The sequence below is a fragment of the Dryas octopetala genome, chromosome 7, assembly GCF_963921425.1.
Source record: "Dryas octopetala chromosome 7, drDryOcto1.1, whole genome shotgun sequence".
Classification (NCBI taxonomy): Eukaryota; Viridiplantae; Streptophyta; class Magnoliopsida; order Rosales; family Rosaceae; genus Dryas; species Dryas octopetala.
In genome coordinates this window covers 15,926,385-15,942,597 of record NC_141372.1, presented here as the reverse complement: position 1 = coordinate 15,942,597, position 16,213 = coordinate 15,926,385, and the positions used below count along the sequence as shown (strand labels likewise).

The 16,213-nt window shown below is 37.3% G+C and overlaps 1 protein-coding gene and 1 long non-coding RNA gene across 9 annotated transcripts; both read left to right on the top strand.

Moving 5' to 3' along the window:
• The first annotated feature begins 840 nt into the window (after window positions 1–840).
• On the top strand, window positions 841–3,984 carry LOC147280071 (thioredoxin-like protein YLS8). 8 transcript variants are annotated; one of them, XM_086250894.1, is made up of 6 exons: window positions 841–945; window positions 1,021–1,085; window positions 1,159–1,235; window positions 1,326–1,398; window positions 1,644–1,781; window positions 2,512–3,027. In XM_086250894.1, the coding sequence occupies exons 5-6, from the start codon at window positions 1,662–1,664 to the stop codon at window positions 2,818–2,820; spliced, it is 429 nt and encodes a 142-aa protein (XP_086107020.1). In that variant the 5' UTR covers window positions 841–945; window positions 1,021–1,085; window positions 1,159–1,235; window positions 1,326–1,398; window positions 1,644–1,661; the 3' UTR covers window positions 2,821–3,027. The 8 variants fall into 8 exon arrangements, with proteins under 8 accessions (XP_086107020.1, XP_086107018.1, XP_086107019.1 ...); XM_086250892.1 differs by lacking the exons at window positions 1,159–1,235; window positions 1,326–1,398 and adding an exon at window positions 3,547–3,984 and having other exon boundaries at window positions 2,512–2,833; XM_086250893.1 differs by lacking the exons at window positions 1,159–1,235; window positions 1,326–1,398 and adding an exon at window positions 3,541–3,984 and having other exon boundaries at window positions 2,512–2,833.
• Window positions 3,985–12,477: 8,493 nt separating this feature from the next.
• Window positions 12,478–13,974, top strand: LOC147280070 (uncharacterized). The gene is made up of 5 exons (XR_015123538.1): window positions 12,478–12,827; window positions 12,988–13,070; window positions 13,146–13,256; window positions 13,505–13,731; window positions 13,809–13,974. It is a non-coding gene; the product is annotated as an uncharacterized LOC147280070 (long non-coding RNA).
• The last annotated feature ends 2,239 nt before the right edge of the window (window positions 13,975–16,213 follow it).

Sequence of the window (16,213 nt, the reverse complement as noted above, 5' to 3'; positions counted from 1 at the left end):
GGTCTTTAACTTGCACATATATCCAATGGGTCTGGGAATCTGACCATCAAAGCCATTACTAGATAAATCAAGGTGTTCAAGATATTTGAGACTTGCAAATTGTTCACAAGGAATGGGGCCATTCAAATAATTATGTCTTAGATCAAGTTTTCTAATGCTAGTAAGATTAGAAAATTAGGTAGGGAATGAAGACTCAATTGAATTCAGTGACATATTAAGAACCAAAGTGATGTGACGTTAATTGAAGTGGATCGGTAACACCACGTCTTCATGCCACGTGGTGTTATGGTCACATATAATAATTTCTCGTACATAAGGGAGAGCTGTAGCCCACCTCTTTTTTTTTTTTTGCAAAAAAAGAAAAGTAGTTTACTGTATTAGCCATTTAGCCCAATAACCCAAATAGACCCAGCCCAATAATGACAAAAAAAAAAGTGAGGTTATGCAGACTATCCTCGAGTTGACCACCTTAACATATTTTGTCTAACTTTTTTCTTATTTTACCCTTTATTGTAAAAACATGAAGAAATCACTCAGATCCATTCGGTGGTTATCTACCGAAACATCCACCAATATTCGGCAAATAAGTGTCGAATAAACACAAATATTTTAGCAGATAATTGTCGAACGCTTTTTTCATTTTCATTTAGTGGTTATTTACCAAAAAATCCACTAATAAATTAAAATTTTTTATTTTAAAGGTAAAATTACAATTTTAAAATATGGTAATTAACTCAGCAATTTATGGTGGTCGGAATAGCATCTCAAAAAAAAAAAAAAAAAAAAAAAAAAGTCAATAACTCAATAGTCAATACCCATTTTTCACGCTGAGACTGCTGAGTTCCTTCAGGCTTCAGCCTTGGAGCATTCCGCCCCTGCACGAACTGAACTTCTTCAGTTCTTCTTCTTCTTGCTCTGAATCTCTCTCCCCATTCCAATTTCAAAGTAAGTTTTCACTTATATACTCAATCCCTCTTCTTAATTTTTTTTTTTCTTATATGCTCTTCATTTTTTCTCCAGCTGAAGTTGTTCTGTGATTATTGTTACTCCGATCGGCACTCGGCAGTCACCTCAAGTTTAAGAAGGTAACTAACTCACTATTTATTTTATATAGAATTTCAAGCTTTTGGGGTTTGATTTAGGATTTGAAAAAATTAGGGATTTCAAGCTAGTGTGCAGACACCAACACACCAAAATTAACAAGAAAAAAAAGGTGATGAATGATGAGATGAGAGGTATGTTTGAAGGTAGAATAGGTATCCATTATACAATGTGTTCTTTGCTTCAAATATGGTTACTAAGCACAACAAGTGAATTTATAGCAGGCTATTAGCACGTTGAATTAATGTTGAAATCAATGGTCCTCAGCCCATTTTACAAGTTTGCAAGTCCATTCAGGTAGCTAGCTGGAGTTGATGCATTTTATTGACTTTGATTGTGAAATTAAGCAATAATAATAGGGTTTATGAATTAACTGTAGTACTGGTCTATTATTGTATTTGATTTACACGTTTACCTAACATTGATTTTGGGTCTAAATAGCGTGTCCTTTTGTAGTGGAAAGGTAGTCCATGGTTGTGGATGACAAGGTGAATATAATTGGGCTGATTGACTAATTAAGTCCAGTTTCAATAATTCTTCAGGAGAGGGTTAAGGAAACGATGTCGTATCTGCTACCACACCTGCACTCTGGATGGGCCGTGGATCAGGCGATCCTCGCTGAGGAGGAGCGTCTCGTCCTCATCCGATTTGGCCATGACTGGGATGAGACCTGTATGCAGGTTTGAATGGAAAACCCCCAATTTTTTTGTTCTTTTCTTTTGTTTTTATTTTTTTATTTTTTATCTTTGATGAAAAAGTCATTCAGTTATTTAGCGAAACCCTAATTTTGAGGGGAGACTAGTATGTGGCTTGCGTAGTAAGGGTTTTATTACAGTATATATATGCGTGTGTGTGTGTGTGTATGAACTCTTGGAAGTCATGGTGTAAATTCTTGAACTTTGCAGTATACAGATTGAGGTAGTTGGGCCTTACAAGGGAATTGGGGCCAACATCTAAACAAAATAAAAGTTGCACAGACTAATTTGATTAAATTTTACTAAGGAAGAAGCAGTCTTTGATTTTCGCTGATCTCAAATTTTGGTAATTTCCAAAGCCAAATTATTAGTTAATTTGGTGTAGTTATATCTTGGAAAAGATTTGGAGTCAAAACTCAGAACCCAAATTATTATACCAGAGGCTGAGGCTGAGAGTGTGTGTATGTGTGTTTTTTTTATTTTATTTTATAGGGTCAGTTGGATATGGAATTATTGGAATAACATTTGTTTTAATAATATTCTTTATTTCTTGTAACCCTAGAGGGACAGAAGCACTGTCTTGTCCCTGTTGGGGTCCTTAACTTTTTAATTCTTTTTATCCTGTTTTCTTTTGATTATGCATGTCTATTTGACTTTTTTTTTTTTTTAACCTTGATTTGAATGCTGGCTAATTTCTGGATTGTTTATCTTTTAGATGGATGAAGTGCTAGCTGGTGTTGCCGAGACACTGAAAAACTTTGCTGTGATTTACCTCGTGGACATCACGGAGGTCCCTGATTTCAACACAATGTATGAGCTGTATGACCCATCCACAGTCATGTTCTTCTTCAGAAACAAACACATTATGATTGACCTTGGCACTGGGAACAACAACAAGATCAACTGGGCTCTCAAGGACAAGCAAGAGTTCATTGACATTGTCGAGACAGTGTACCGTGGGGCAAGGAAGGGACGTGGTCTGGTGATTGCTCCTAAGGATTACTCCACCAAGTACCGCTACTAAGCCGGCTTGACATGTAATCATCCATTCCAGACTTTGTAAGACAAACATTTAAAACCCTATTTTGGTCATGGTCTTAATTTTTCTAGGTTCTAGATTTTAATGTACTGAAAATCTTTTGGTTTGGATGGAATTCCATTAAGTGTTTATGGGTGATTTGTGAACAGAACACAAGTATTTCACAGGTAGGGAAAACAACGTTTCTTATTATTTTCTATGCAGTATCTAATGCTTTCTTATGCAGTGTCTGTAATGTTGTAAGTGTTTCTTAATAATTTTATTATCTTAATAATTGCTTGCATGCTGCATTGCTGCTGGATCTCTTTTGTCGCTCTCTGTCTGCATATTATTAAGATCTTGCATCTCCATAAGATTTTTTTTTAAAATTTTTTTTTTAAAAGAAGTAACCTGAACAAGCATCTTAGGTCAACTGTTCTGATCTTACTAAAAACAAAAAACAAAAAAAGTCAATTGTTCTGCAGTTCTGGTGCTCTGAGTCTGACCTTTTTCTTCATGTTTTGTGTTGGACCCCTTTTGTTGCTATCTTTGTAGATCGATATTATTAACATCTTGTATCACATATTGTGTCTTGACATACAAAACCAAGTTTTTTCAATTTCTTATGTCTACTTAATGCGCACCCCCCTCAATTTCTTGTATCCCAAGATATAGTTGTAACCAGAATTTTTTTCGTCACATGAGCTACTTACCAAGAGTGGATAGATACAGGACAATGCAGGTTGGCCTCCTGAAGATGAACAGAAATTTCTTGTGGGGAGGCTCTGTAAACAAGCGCACGATACATCTTTGCCAATGGGATATTGTTTGTAGGCCAAAAGTTTCGGGTGGGATAGGAATAAAAAAGAATGTTGAGATGAACCAAGCCATGTTTGCCAAAAGGATGAAGGGTTATGGGCTAAAGATGTTTCTGCAAAAGACTGAGTAATTCTTTCATCCTTCATGACTGTGGTTCTACTAGAACTGACTGTTCCAGTACTTGGAAGGGTATTCTTTATGGATTAGAGCTCCTGATATCTAGAGAGTTGGGAATGGCCGGATTATTAAATTTTGAAAGGATAACTGGCTGGATTATGAGCCTTTACTTTCTAAAGTCAGTTGTATTGATGACCAAACTTGGAATAACACAGTTGCGGATTATTTACTTGATGGTTGGTGTAAACATGGAAAAGTTGAGAAATAACCTCCCTGAAGATATTGTGAAAAAAACTATCTGTTTGGTTGCTGGTATTCCTGGATGTGATGTAGATAAAGAGATTTGGAGGAATTCTTGACAATTCAGTGCAAGAACTGCCTACCAACTTTTCTTTCAGATCCAGAGTTTGTTTGGGCTTTCATTTGGAAAATACACATACCCCCCGAGGTTAAAAGACAACAAATAAATAAATAAAACAATTGTCTCAGATCCCATCTTAAAATAAATAAAAAATTACAAAACAATTGTCACCAAGAACCCTTTGCAAAACACTTTAAAGTTAGTAATCTATTAATCTTAAGATGGGATTCAAAAAAATTCAACAGAGAAGACTAGATTACAATGTCACACCTTGGCAATGACAATCTTATGTATTGTTACATCTGGGAATTGCTCACTTCATTCTCTAAGGATTGGAGATATCTACCTACTAGGGGTGGGTCGGAATACCGCTATAACCGAACCGCACCCGAAAATCGACGTGACCGATCCGCCCAGCAACCGCTCCGACGAGAGCCGACGCATTGGTTGCGGTTTTCTAACCGATCCGACAGGGGGCGAAGGCGGAGGCGGCTTCTAAACCCCCACACCGTCGGTAAACCGCACTGACCGATCCTTCTTTATCTTCTTCTTCTCTCTTGGTTTCTGGCAGCAAGCAGCTTCTTCTTCTTCTTCTCCTCTCCTGGTTTCTCTTTTTTTTCCTTTCCTAGTTTCTGGCGCGCAGCAACTTCTTCTTCTTCTTCTTCAACCTGCAACCTCGCCGCCGAGATGGACGACCTTTCTTCTTCGACTGCTGCAACCTCGCCGCTGCGATGGACGACCTCAGATGCCGTCGCCGCGATGGACAACCTCAGATGCCGCTGCAGCTTCTTCTTCTTCTTCAACCTGCAAGTCCTGCAACCATCGCACAGCCACACCAAGCACAGCCACACCCAAACAGAAAGCTGGTCGGTTTGGATCCATTTCGAACCGATCCGACCGTCACTTGCGGTTTCACCGACAGTCGGTTCACCGACAGAGTCGGTGGCGGCAACGGTTGGCGTTTTGCCCATTTCGACCCTTGTCGGTCGGTCGACGGTATGTGGCTGGCGGTTCGGTTACCGACACCGACCCACCCCTACTACCTACTGGCTGCACAAGAAGAGTACACCAAAAATAAGAACTTACAAGCTGGCCAACTTGCTGCAGTGAAATAGAGAAAATTAACGCCAAAAATAAAAAGGCTTTATTGTATAAATGTCATCCAGACTATGATAGTTGTGCGAAAAGTACCATACAGACTAAAATTTTTACAAATTGCCATCTAATCTTTCTAAATGGTACAAACCTTCCACTTCCGTTTAATTCCATCCAATTTGCCGTTAGAATCAAGGCCATTTTTGACTTTTCGCACCCAAATAAATATTTCTTCTCTCTCTCTCTCTCTCTCTCTTTCTCGATCCCTGCGCGCATCCACTGCTCCACACCATTTTTGGTGGGTTTTTCTCCTCTCCTTATGGGCTTCATTTCCACTATACAATTGTTAGTTTAATTTTAAGTATTTGAGAAATTGAAATTTGGGGTTTGGGAACTCATTTCAAGTACCTTTAATTTCGGTTGTGGAGAGTGATTCTTGGGTGTTTTGGAAAATTCTCACCCTAGAAACCTTTAATTGTTTATTAGAATTTCCAATTCTAAGCAATTTTGAAAAATTAGCATTTTTCAGATAAAAAACCGTCGACGCCGCAACTGGTGGTGGCGGGTTGTTCTCCAATTCACACCCTATCTTCTTTTTTATCAAAAAATAATGATGAGGAGATTCCAACTTCAAAATTCCAGGTGTAGAGGTACAAATGCTCCTACCTAGAGTTACATGACTCAACTATATTACACCATGAGCAACTCCAATTCTCTCTTAAACTTTTCCCTAAATTTAAATTTGAGGAAAATTGACTCAAAACGTACTCACCTCCAAAAATTTCCTAAACCTTATCCAAATTTGAGATTTCTCTAAAATTTTTCCCAAATCAAGTTATATGAATGGGGACCCCCAAATCAAGTTGCATGAGATTTTTCAAGAAAAAAATATGGATGGAAGTAAGTTTTGGAGGGAATAAATAAATAAATAAATGATATTTTTAGGACAAGATAGACATTTTAAAACATATTTGGGGAAAAATTTAACATTACCATTGGAGTACTCTTCCTTAAATTTAACATTTTATTCAAATTTATTTACCAATTTGAAAAAAAATATATAGAAGGATTATGTATAAGGGTTTCTTCCCTATTTTGACTTAAGGAAAAAAACGTTGGTTGGATAGGAAGGCTGATTGAGGAGCCTATGACCTCAGATAAGGCTGACTGAGAAGCATTTGACCTCATATAACGTTCACACGTTATTGTTTAATTACTTTTCTGACACCTTTAAATAGGTGATAATTAAAAGATAAAAAGAAAATAAAGGAACATATCAACTACTCACCTAGCCTCTAATGTTAACATGGAGTAAAGATAGAAGAAATTTTAATCCTATCTCCCACTAACTCAAGTCCTATCTAATTAGAACTCTATTATTCTAACTAAACAAAAACAAAACAAATTTTAATTAAAGAGTAGGAAAAGAACGTAACAGATATGCTCTTTTAAGTGTTAACTTCCCTGATTTCAAAAGGTGCTCATCCCAGTTCTCACTATTTGCCACACTGTGTTTCAACTTTTTCATTTTCCTTTGTGATCGTCTTCCATCACAACAAGGGCTAAGAAGTTTCTTCTTTTTTTTTTTTTTTTTTTTTTTTGAGCGGAATATACCGAAATTTTGTTTAAGAACAATTGAACAAAACACCCAAAACTGAAATACCATGAAGAGGCAACTTTGAACTCTGACACCGAAAACATATAGCAGAACCCAATACCCGTGATGCCCAAGGGTTTTAAGGCCCACGTGATACCAGGCTCTCATTATTATACTTCATCCACGACTTCACAAAATCTATTTGTTTCCTCTCTGCTCGATCGACTTCACTTCTGGGCACAAAACCATCCGGCAAGTAAAACCGACAGCCCAAAACTGACTCGGGTAGGTTCCGCTCGGGCCCACGTCACTCAAATAGAACCAGCCCATTATTTTATTTGAGCCGAACATTTGTTGGGTAGGCTACGGTTTGGGCTTTCTACCACCCAAAACCAACTCGGCCTGCCCAATTAAATTTATATGTATAAATTATTAATATATACCAAAAGTTTTCTATCCTAATATTGTTTATATTAATAAATTATTAGTATAACTTTTCTAACCTCACACTCACAACCGCCTCCCCCTCTCACTCTCAAATTTTCTCCTCACAGTCGCTTCCTCTCTCAAGTTTTCTTCTCAGTCATCTTCTTCGGTGAAAAGGCCATTGTCGCTCCAACTCTCTTCAGTCTTTTCTCCAAACTCCAGCCTTCTCCTCCCTCTATCATTCTCTCCGACTCTCATTCCTCTCTCCGATCTCAACATTCACTCGCCAACCTTAAACCAAAACCAACCCACTGTACCCGCAACCCAACTGAAACCGAAACCAAGCTGACTAAAAAGAAACTAGGCAGTTACGGACTGGCAGTACTCAAAACCAACCCCCTCGATGCCGCCGGCGGGTTAAGTCCCCACCCGACCCACTGAGCTGGCGAGTTAGGGCTAAGGTTAAATGCTAGTGTGGCAAATCATGACTAGGCATGTTAAATGATGTGACGCCAACTCAACACTTCTTCCTCGCTATGCCTAGTCGATCATGATTGACCGTAAATTGGACGGGAAAAAGTGCTGAGCTGACGCCACGCCATTAAACATGCCTAGTCATGATTTGCCACGTTGGCATTTAGCCTCAGCTTTAACAGTCTATCTATCATAAAGTTAGTTTTTCAATTTTAATATTAGTTCATAGATACATTGGAAAGAGTTTATTGTTTGTGGACCTAGTTGAAATACACCCAATAGTTGGTGGGTAATTAGTACTTGAGCTATATTTTTTAATTGGTTTTTTCACACTTTATCTACTTGAATTTTGAGTTTGATCTCACTTCACCGCTTAAAAAAATTGTGACAATTTATTATTTGAATTAAATATTTGTTGCAATGTAGGACATCAAAATCAATTTGTTGCACTTAATTTATGTTAAAAATTAGGGTATTTTGGTCTTTTCATATTAATTTTTATTGTTTGACAAAAAAATTGAAAAATTGTAACAACCACCTGACCCCATTCTCCCTCCCTTCCTCCCCTCCCCTCCACCACTCCTGGAAGATACCCATCGTCACGGTCCCTCAAGCCGACCACCTCATTCCCTCCCCCGTTCGACCAGCCCCCTCCCTTCCTTCGCTCTCGCTCACTCTCTCTCTCTTTCTTTCTTTCTTGTGCTTCGGTGGCTACCTGGTTTAACCAGAAAAGCCATACCTCTAAAGTTTATGGAATAAAGCACTTGAACTCCAAAAACCCCAAACATAAGGTTTTTAGAACAAAAACAAAAAAAACCCAGATTTAAGAAACCTTGAATGAAAAAATCCCAAATCTGAAGAATGAATGAGAGAGAGAGAGAGAGAGAGAGAGAGAGAAAGAAATAAAGAAAGAAAGAAAGAGAAAGGGAAGGGGCCGGAGGGAGGGGGGTGATCAGAGCAAGGGACCATCGACAATGGGGTTGTTGTCGGCGGTAGCTAGTTGGTGGGTATAGTTTCTTATTGGAATGCCATTTCTGATAATAGCAGCTAGTGGAGGTAATTTTTTTTTTTTTTTTTTCAAAAACAGCCTTAAGCTTTGCAGACATGGCATCCCATTTTAGTCATTGGATCGAAATTCATAACAAAAACTAGTTTCGGTCGCTTCTACTTTAGACATCAGAAAATGGACAAGAAATAATTATGTATGACTGTAACACCACACTATGTGATGTAACCAATCTACGTGTTATAATATAGATAAATGTTATTAATACTATACTCTAAAAGTATAAATCCTTCGTCTACCTACTTTAACACATGAGTCTAGTTTTACTCACCACAAAAAAGAGGTGGTGAGCATTACCACCATGATAAATATATGAGTGACATGTGTCACAAAAAAGTGGTCAGGAGACATGTGTCACTCATCCACCATAGTGAGCAAAAATAAATCTTTTAACACATTAATTGATTACACCACGTATCGCCGTGTCAGTATTAAAAGGTGTTCAAAAACTTTTATTAAGAAATCTACATATATATAAAGAGTTGGTGAGTTGGCAAAATAGGGAAAGAGTTGTTAACTCTTTGAAAAAAGATGGCATGGGTTCTTATAATAGAAAATTGAATTTGAAGGGGGTTTTCTCTAGTAATTTACTATATATATATATAAAATAATGCTCTAAAATTAACTGATTAGTAAGTTAATACAAAGCTAACTACCATGTTGGGCCCACTGCACAATGTAATATTAAAATCCGAATCGTCTATTTTTTAGGCTCTACTTCAAAATCTATTTGTTTCCTCTCTGCTCGATCGACTCCACTTCTGGGCACAAAACCATCCGGCCAGCAAAACCGACAGCCCAAAACTGACTCGGGTAGGTTCCGCTCGGGCCCACGTCACTCAAATAGAACCAGCCCATTATCTTATTTGAGCCGAACATTTGTTGGGTAGGCTACGGTTTGGGCGTTCTACCGCCCAAAACCAACTCGGCCTGCCCAATTAAATTTATATGTATAAATTATTAATATATACCAAAAGTTTTCTATCCTAATATTATTTATATTAATAAATTATTAGTATAACTTTTCTAACCTCACACTCACAACCGCCTCCCCCTCTCACTCTCAAATTTTCTCCTCACAGTCGCTTCCTCTCTCAAGTTTTCTCCTCAATCATCTTCTTCGGTGAAAAGGCCATTGTCACTCCAACTCTCTTCAGTCTTTTCTCCAAACTCCAGCCTTCTCCTCCCTCTATCATTCTCTCCGACTCTCATTCCTCTCTCCGATCTCAACATTCACTCGCCAACCTTAAACCAAAACCAACCCACTGTACCCGCAACCCAACTGAAACCGAAACCGAGCTGACTAAAAAGAAACTAGGCAGTTACGGACTGGCAGTACTCAAAACCAACCCCCTCGATGCCGCTGGCGGGTTAAGTCCCAACCCAACCCACTGAGCTGGCGAGTTAGGGCTAAGGTTAAATGCTAGTTTGGCAAATCATGACTACGCATGTTAAATGATGTGGCGCCAACTCAACACTTCTTCCTCGCTATGCCTAGTCGATCATGATTGACCGTAAATTGGACGGAAAAAAGTGCTGAGCTGGCGCCACGCCATTAAACATGCCTAGTCATGATTTGCCACGTTGGCATTTAGCCTCAGCTTTAACAGTCTATCTATCATAAAGTTAGTTTTTCAATTTTAATATTAGTTCATAGATACATTGGAAAGAGTTTATTGTTTGTGGACCTAGTTGAAATACACCCAATAGTTGGTGGGTAATTTAATACTTGAGCTATATTTTTTAATTGGTTTTTTCACACTTTATCTACTTGAATTTTGAGTTTGATCTCACTTCACCTCTCACTTCACCGCTTAAAAAAATTGTGACAATTTATTATTTGAATTAAATATTTGTTGCAATGTAGGACATCAAAATCAATTTGTTGCACTTAATTTATGTTAAAAATTAGGGTATTTTGGTCTTTTCATATTAATTTTTATTGTTTGACAAAAAAATTGAAAAATTGTAACAACCACCTGACCCCATTCTCCCTCCCTTCCTCCCCTCCCCTCCACCACTCCTGGAAGATACCCATCGTCATGGTCCCTCACGCCGACCACCTCATTCCCTCCCCCGTTCGACCAGCCCCCTCCCTTCCTTCGCTCTCTCTCACTCTCTCTCACTCTCTCTCTCTTTCTTTCTTTCTTGTGCTTCGGTGGCTACCTGGTTTAACCAGAAAAGCCATACCTCTAAAGTTTATGGAATAAAGCACTCGAACTCCAAAAACCCCAAACATAAGGTTTTTAGAACAAAAACAAAAAAAACCCAGATTTAAGAAACCTTGAATGAAAAAATCCCAAATCTGAAGAATGAATGAGAGAGAGAGAGAGAGAGAGAGAGAGAGAGAGAGAAAGAAATAAAGAAAGAAAGAAAGAGAAAGGGAGGGGGCCGGAGGGAGGGGGGTGATCAGAGCAAGGGACCATCGACAATGGGGTTGTTGTCGGCGGTAGCTAGTTGGTGGGTATAGTTTCTTATTGGAATGCCATTTCTGATAATAGCAGCTAGTGGAGGTAATTTTTTTATTTTTTTTCAAAAACAGCCTTAAGCTTTGCAGACATGGCATCCCATTTTAGTCATTGGATCGAAATTCATAACAAAAACTAGTTTCGGTCGCTTCTACTTTAGACATCAGAAAATGGACAAGAAATAATTATGTATGACTGTAACACCACACTATGTGATGTAACTAATCTACGTGTTATAATATAGATAAATGTTATTAATACTATACTCTAAAAGTATAAATCCTTCGTCTACCTACTTTAACACATGAGTCTAGTTTTACTCACCACAAAAAAGAGGTGGTGAGCATTACCACCATGATAAATATATGAGTGACATGTGTCACAAAAAAGTGGTCAGGTGACATGTGTCACTCATCCACCATAGTGAGCAAAAATAAATCTTTTAACACATTAATTGATTACACCACGTATCGCCGTGTCAGTATTAAAAGGTGTTCAAAAACTTTTATTAAGAAATCTACATATATATAAAGAGTTGGTGAGTTGGCAAAATAGGGAAAGAGTTGTTAACTCTTTGAAAAAAGATGGCATGGGTTCTTATAATAGAAAATTGAATTTGAAGGGGGTTTTCTCTAGTAATTTACTATATATATATATACAAGAATGCTCTAAAATTAACTGATTAGTAAGTTAATACAAAGCTAACTACCATGTTAGGCCCACTGCACAATGTAATATTAAAATCCGAACCGTCTATTTTTTAGGCTCTACTTCAAAGATTATCCCTGTAAAAAATCTCCAAAATCGGAAGTCATTTAGTCATCTGATTATAATAACAACTATTTACACTACACCAAATATGGCCAATGATCACCTTGAAAAGAAACTAGATTAGAGTTAGTGGCTATTAACATTTTTTTTCATCACTAATTAATATTTTAGTAGAGGTAAAAAAAAGAGTGGAGTTAAAGGTTGCCATATGTTCCACTAATAGATATATTAGTTGACTTAAGGGTAGTATGACAAAAAAAAAAACTCATTCAGTTGAATATTAACTAAATACAACTAAAATAATGAAAAAAAATACTAAATACAACTAAATGGGTTGCGTTGGGCTGCGGTGGTAAAACCCATTGTCTAAGATCCTTTCTTCCCACCACAAATTCAACCAAAAATTGGAAGAGTGGGAAATTTCTTTCACTTATTACAGTGTCCAGCGCACCATGAATTTGGGTTGCACCCCTTCAGTCACTATTTACACCTGTGTTGATGATAGATAACAAAATATGGTGATTTTAGTTTAAGGGGTAAATATGTAATTTTGCTACTTAGGGTTGATGGAGGATAAAAAACTAACTCCAGAAATTCATCTTCATTTTCTCCAAACCCCAAACCAGCCGCACCCTCTCTTCTCTCTCATCTCTGTGATCGAACCACCATCGTATGATGGAGAATTCTGGCGAGATTATCGCCAAACTCTTCTTCTCCTCCTCTCTCTCTCCCTCTGATCTATGTCTTCCCAAAAACCCAGCCATGACGCTAGATCGAAACCAAACAAGGGTTTATACTTTGTAGATCTGAAAATACATGGTAGGTTCTGTTTGTAGATCTCTGTCTCTCTCTCTCTCTTCTCTCTCATCTCTTTGTAGATCTCATTTTGTTCATATTTTAGGATTTTTTTTGTTTGTTTGTATCCAATTGATTAATCAACACAATGTAAATTAAATAAAAATTGTGGGTTATTTTGCAGCGAGGAGTGCAACAAGGATGTGCCAATGGCACTAATCAGCATGCACAATTGTAGCCTTGATGCCAAAATCAAGATGCACTTGGGTGGGTTTTGTGTTGTGTGAATTGTTTGTGAATATGATTTGGACTTGCTTTGATTAATTTGTTTGATATATTTAGAGTCTCAAGTTGTGGAGAAGTCCACTGAAGGGTCGCTTCCTCGCTACGGCCAGCAGTAAAGGGACTTTGATTCGGGTTTTCAATACTTTTGATGCTTCATTGCTCCAAGAGGTATTTAAATTCATTTTTTGTTTTCTAATAAATGTATGTATATGAAATTTGAATCTGAGTTAAAATTTTGATTGTCTGTTCATGTGGTTTTTGATTTTAGTATGTGAATAGGGGGTGTGTTTATATCATAAAATCAAGTTTTGATGAACATGTCTCATCGTTTTTGCATGAACATCATAAAAATATATGAATTTTTGTAACCACTACAAAATATTTGTATTGAAGAAATGACTTGTATTTTTATGAAGGTTAGGAGAGGAGCAGACAGAGCAGAGATTTACAGTCTTGCTTTCTCTTCAACTGCGCAATGTCTTGCCGTCTTGAGTGACAAGGGAACCTTCTATGTTTTCAGCCTAAAGGTTGATTTCGCTGGATCCTTGGGGGGCATTGATAGATCAAGCAGTGCAACCCGAATTCAGTCATATTAATCCATCAGGCATTTCACTGAAGTGACTAAGAAACCTTTCACAGAGAGGTATTCCTTGTTTCCATTTGAGTGGCTTTGTACAATTTTTGTCTCTTCTAATATTGTTGTATGTATGTTTTCTGCAGACCAAAGGCAAAGAGAGCCAAGACAGAAGATTGTGAAGAAGGGCAAGGATCCATACAATTTATGCATCTTTTGATATTGCTGTATGTACGATTTATGTATCTTCTAATATAAGTGTAAGTAGCAAGTTGATTTTTATTCAATGAAATTCACATTTCTGGTTGCTTCTATTTGATTAATAATGGATGAGTTAGAATCTGCAAATAGCTCATCAAATATACTAGAAATAGCAGCAAAAACCACTGGAATTATGCATTGCAATTAGCAGCAAAATCATTTGCCAATTTATCAAATATAATTCAATCTCACTCTAATAAAAATTGGTTGCAAAAGGCATTTTGATTAACACCAATACAGCAACATTTCCATCAATGGTGATCCCCTATTAGCAACTATCTGCAACATTGGTGGAGCCACAAGCTGTCAGCAGTGAAAGACAGTTCTTGTCTCCAAACTCCACCATTCCAAAAAAAGGGTTTGCTTAGCCACTTTGCCACCCCATTCTGAACAACTATCAGCCTAAAGGTGACTGCAGGGTGGCAATTTCTAAATCACAACCAATGATAGTGATTGCTGCAGCAATAGCTAACAGAAAAAAATAGTGATGATAAGGGGGAAATGGTGTAGTGTTATATGCTTTTATCGAAAATACTGATCATCTATTTATTTAATTTCAATTAGATGACTACATTATTTTCGATTTAGTTGATTTTTTACAATGGTGATCTTTGAAGTAGAGCCTAAATAATTGATGATTCGGATTATGAAATTAGTTATGTGGTAAGCTCAAAAACATGGTTAGCTTCGTATTAACTTGCTAACTGGTTAGCTTTAGAGCACTCCTCGATCTATATATATATATATATTTTTTTTTTTTCCTTATTACTTAGGTCTTTAATTAGGAGTCATTGTAAAAGCTAGGGTAAACTTAATTATCATTATTTTTAACAAAAAGCGAGTGGAAAAATAGTACCAAGGATGAGAATAGTACCACCCTTGTTGTAAGTAAGAGTGGTAGTGGGGTGTCATGTTTCAATGTTGACTTGCTGAGCAAAATAATTAAACCTTCACTCCTAGCTCTTTAATAAAACGTTGCATGCCATCCACAATGGCCATTTTCCGAGCTCCGGCCAAAAGCCAAAAGCCAAAAGCCAAGGCTAATAATTTATAGCCTTTCCGATCGATCGACACAGTAAATAACTAATGCTTCTTGGAATCCAATGTGAAACTGCAGAGCAAGCACTCCAAGCCAATGAAAGTAGAGCACTAGAGCACCCGTCTAATACAAATCATCGGTGTCGCTTTGGACATGTAAAGGTCACCATCTCTTCATCATTACTTGCAAAGAAAAGTTCAAAAGAGTTAACAAAAAGAAACACAACTACATGATCGATATGCACTACGCAAATATAACTTAAATGATATATGCTTGCTAGCTAGGTAGCTTTTTCAATTTCCTGTCAATGGTTGACTTGCACTAACGATCACCACAAAATACATTTATATGTAGTGCATGAAAAAGAGAAAAAGTAAGATATATGTCGTTTACCAGGATAAAAAACTAAATAAAGAAACAAAGTTGTCAAATGACACAAAAATTGAAAACCCTACATGAGAGTGGACCCCATGAGGGATCCTACATTTAGTGTTAAATGTAGGATCCTCATACCAAAAAAAAAATATAGGATCGTACAATGAATTTAGCCTCCCTATATATATATAGATTCGATCAAGTGCGGATGAGCACTCGATAGCACCATTGAGAGCTCGGCGAAATTTTTTTAAAACAGGTGAGTACTGCTTCTTCTACCTTGTTTTGAGGGTATAGACCGATGGGTTCACCCAATCCCCTCTTAGGGTATAGAATGACTTTTGTAGAGGCGTTATGTTAGAATTTATCTCCGAAATTTTGAGCAGAATTAAACCATATCATAAACGCTGACAAACCAGGTCCAAGTGCTTGTTGCAGAAACATTTTGCACTACTGAGCGCTCAGCAATGGTTACCGAGCGTTCGGCCCACGTTCGCATATGAATGGACCTATATATATATATATATATATATATATATATATGCAAAGACCTCTTTAATGGTAATACAGTACAAAACAGTCTAAACCATAGTGCTAGATTCATAAAGCCTTACAAGCAAAGAATACATTGATAAGACAATTAATGGAATATTTTCATGCAGTTTCTGTTGGCTGCTTAGACATACAATATGACATGATAGCTACAAAATATGTGGCTAGAGCTTGAGTCCGGCAAACTAAGCTAGCTTCAATGATATATAGGCAAAAGAAAACATCCAATTTCAGAAAAAAAATATTTAATAGTAAGCTTTGTTTAAGCTAGGGATCGACAAATTAATTATTATTGAGCTCACCCAGCCCTTGCAATATAATTAA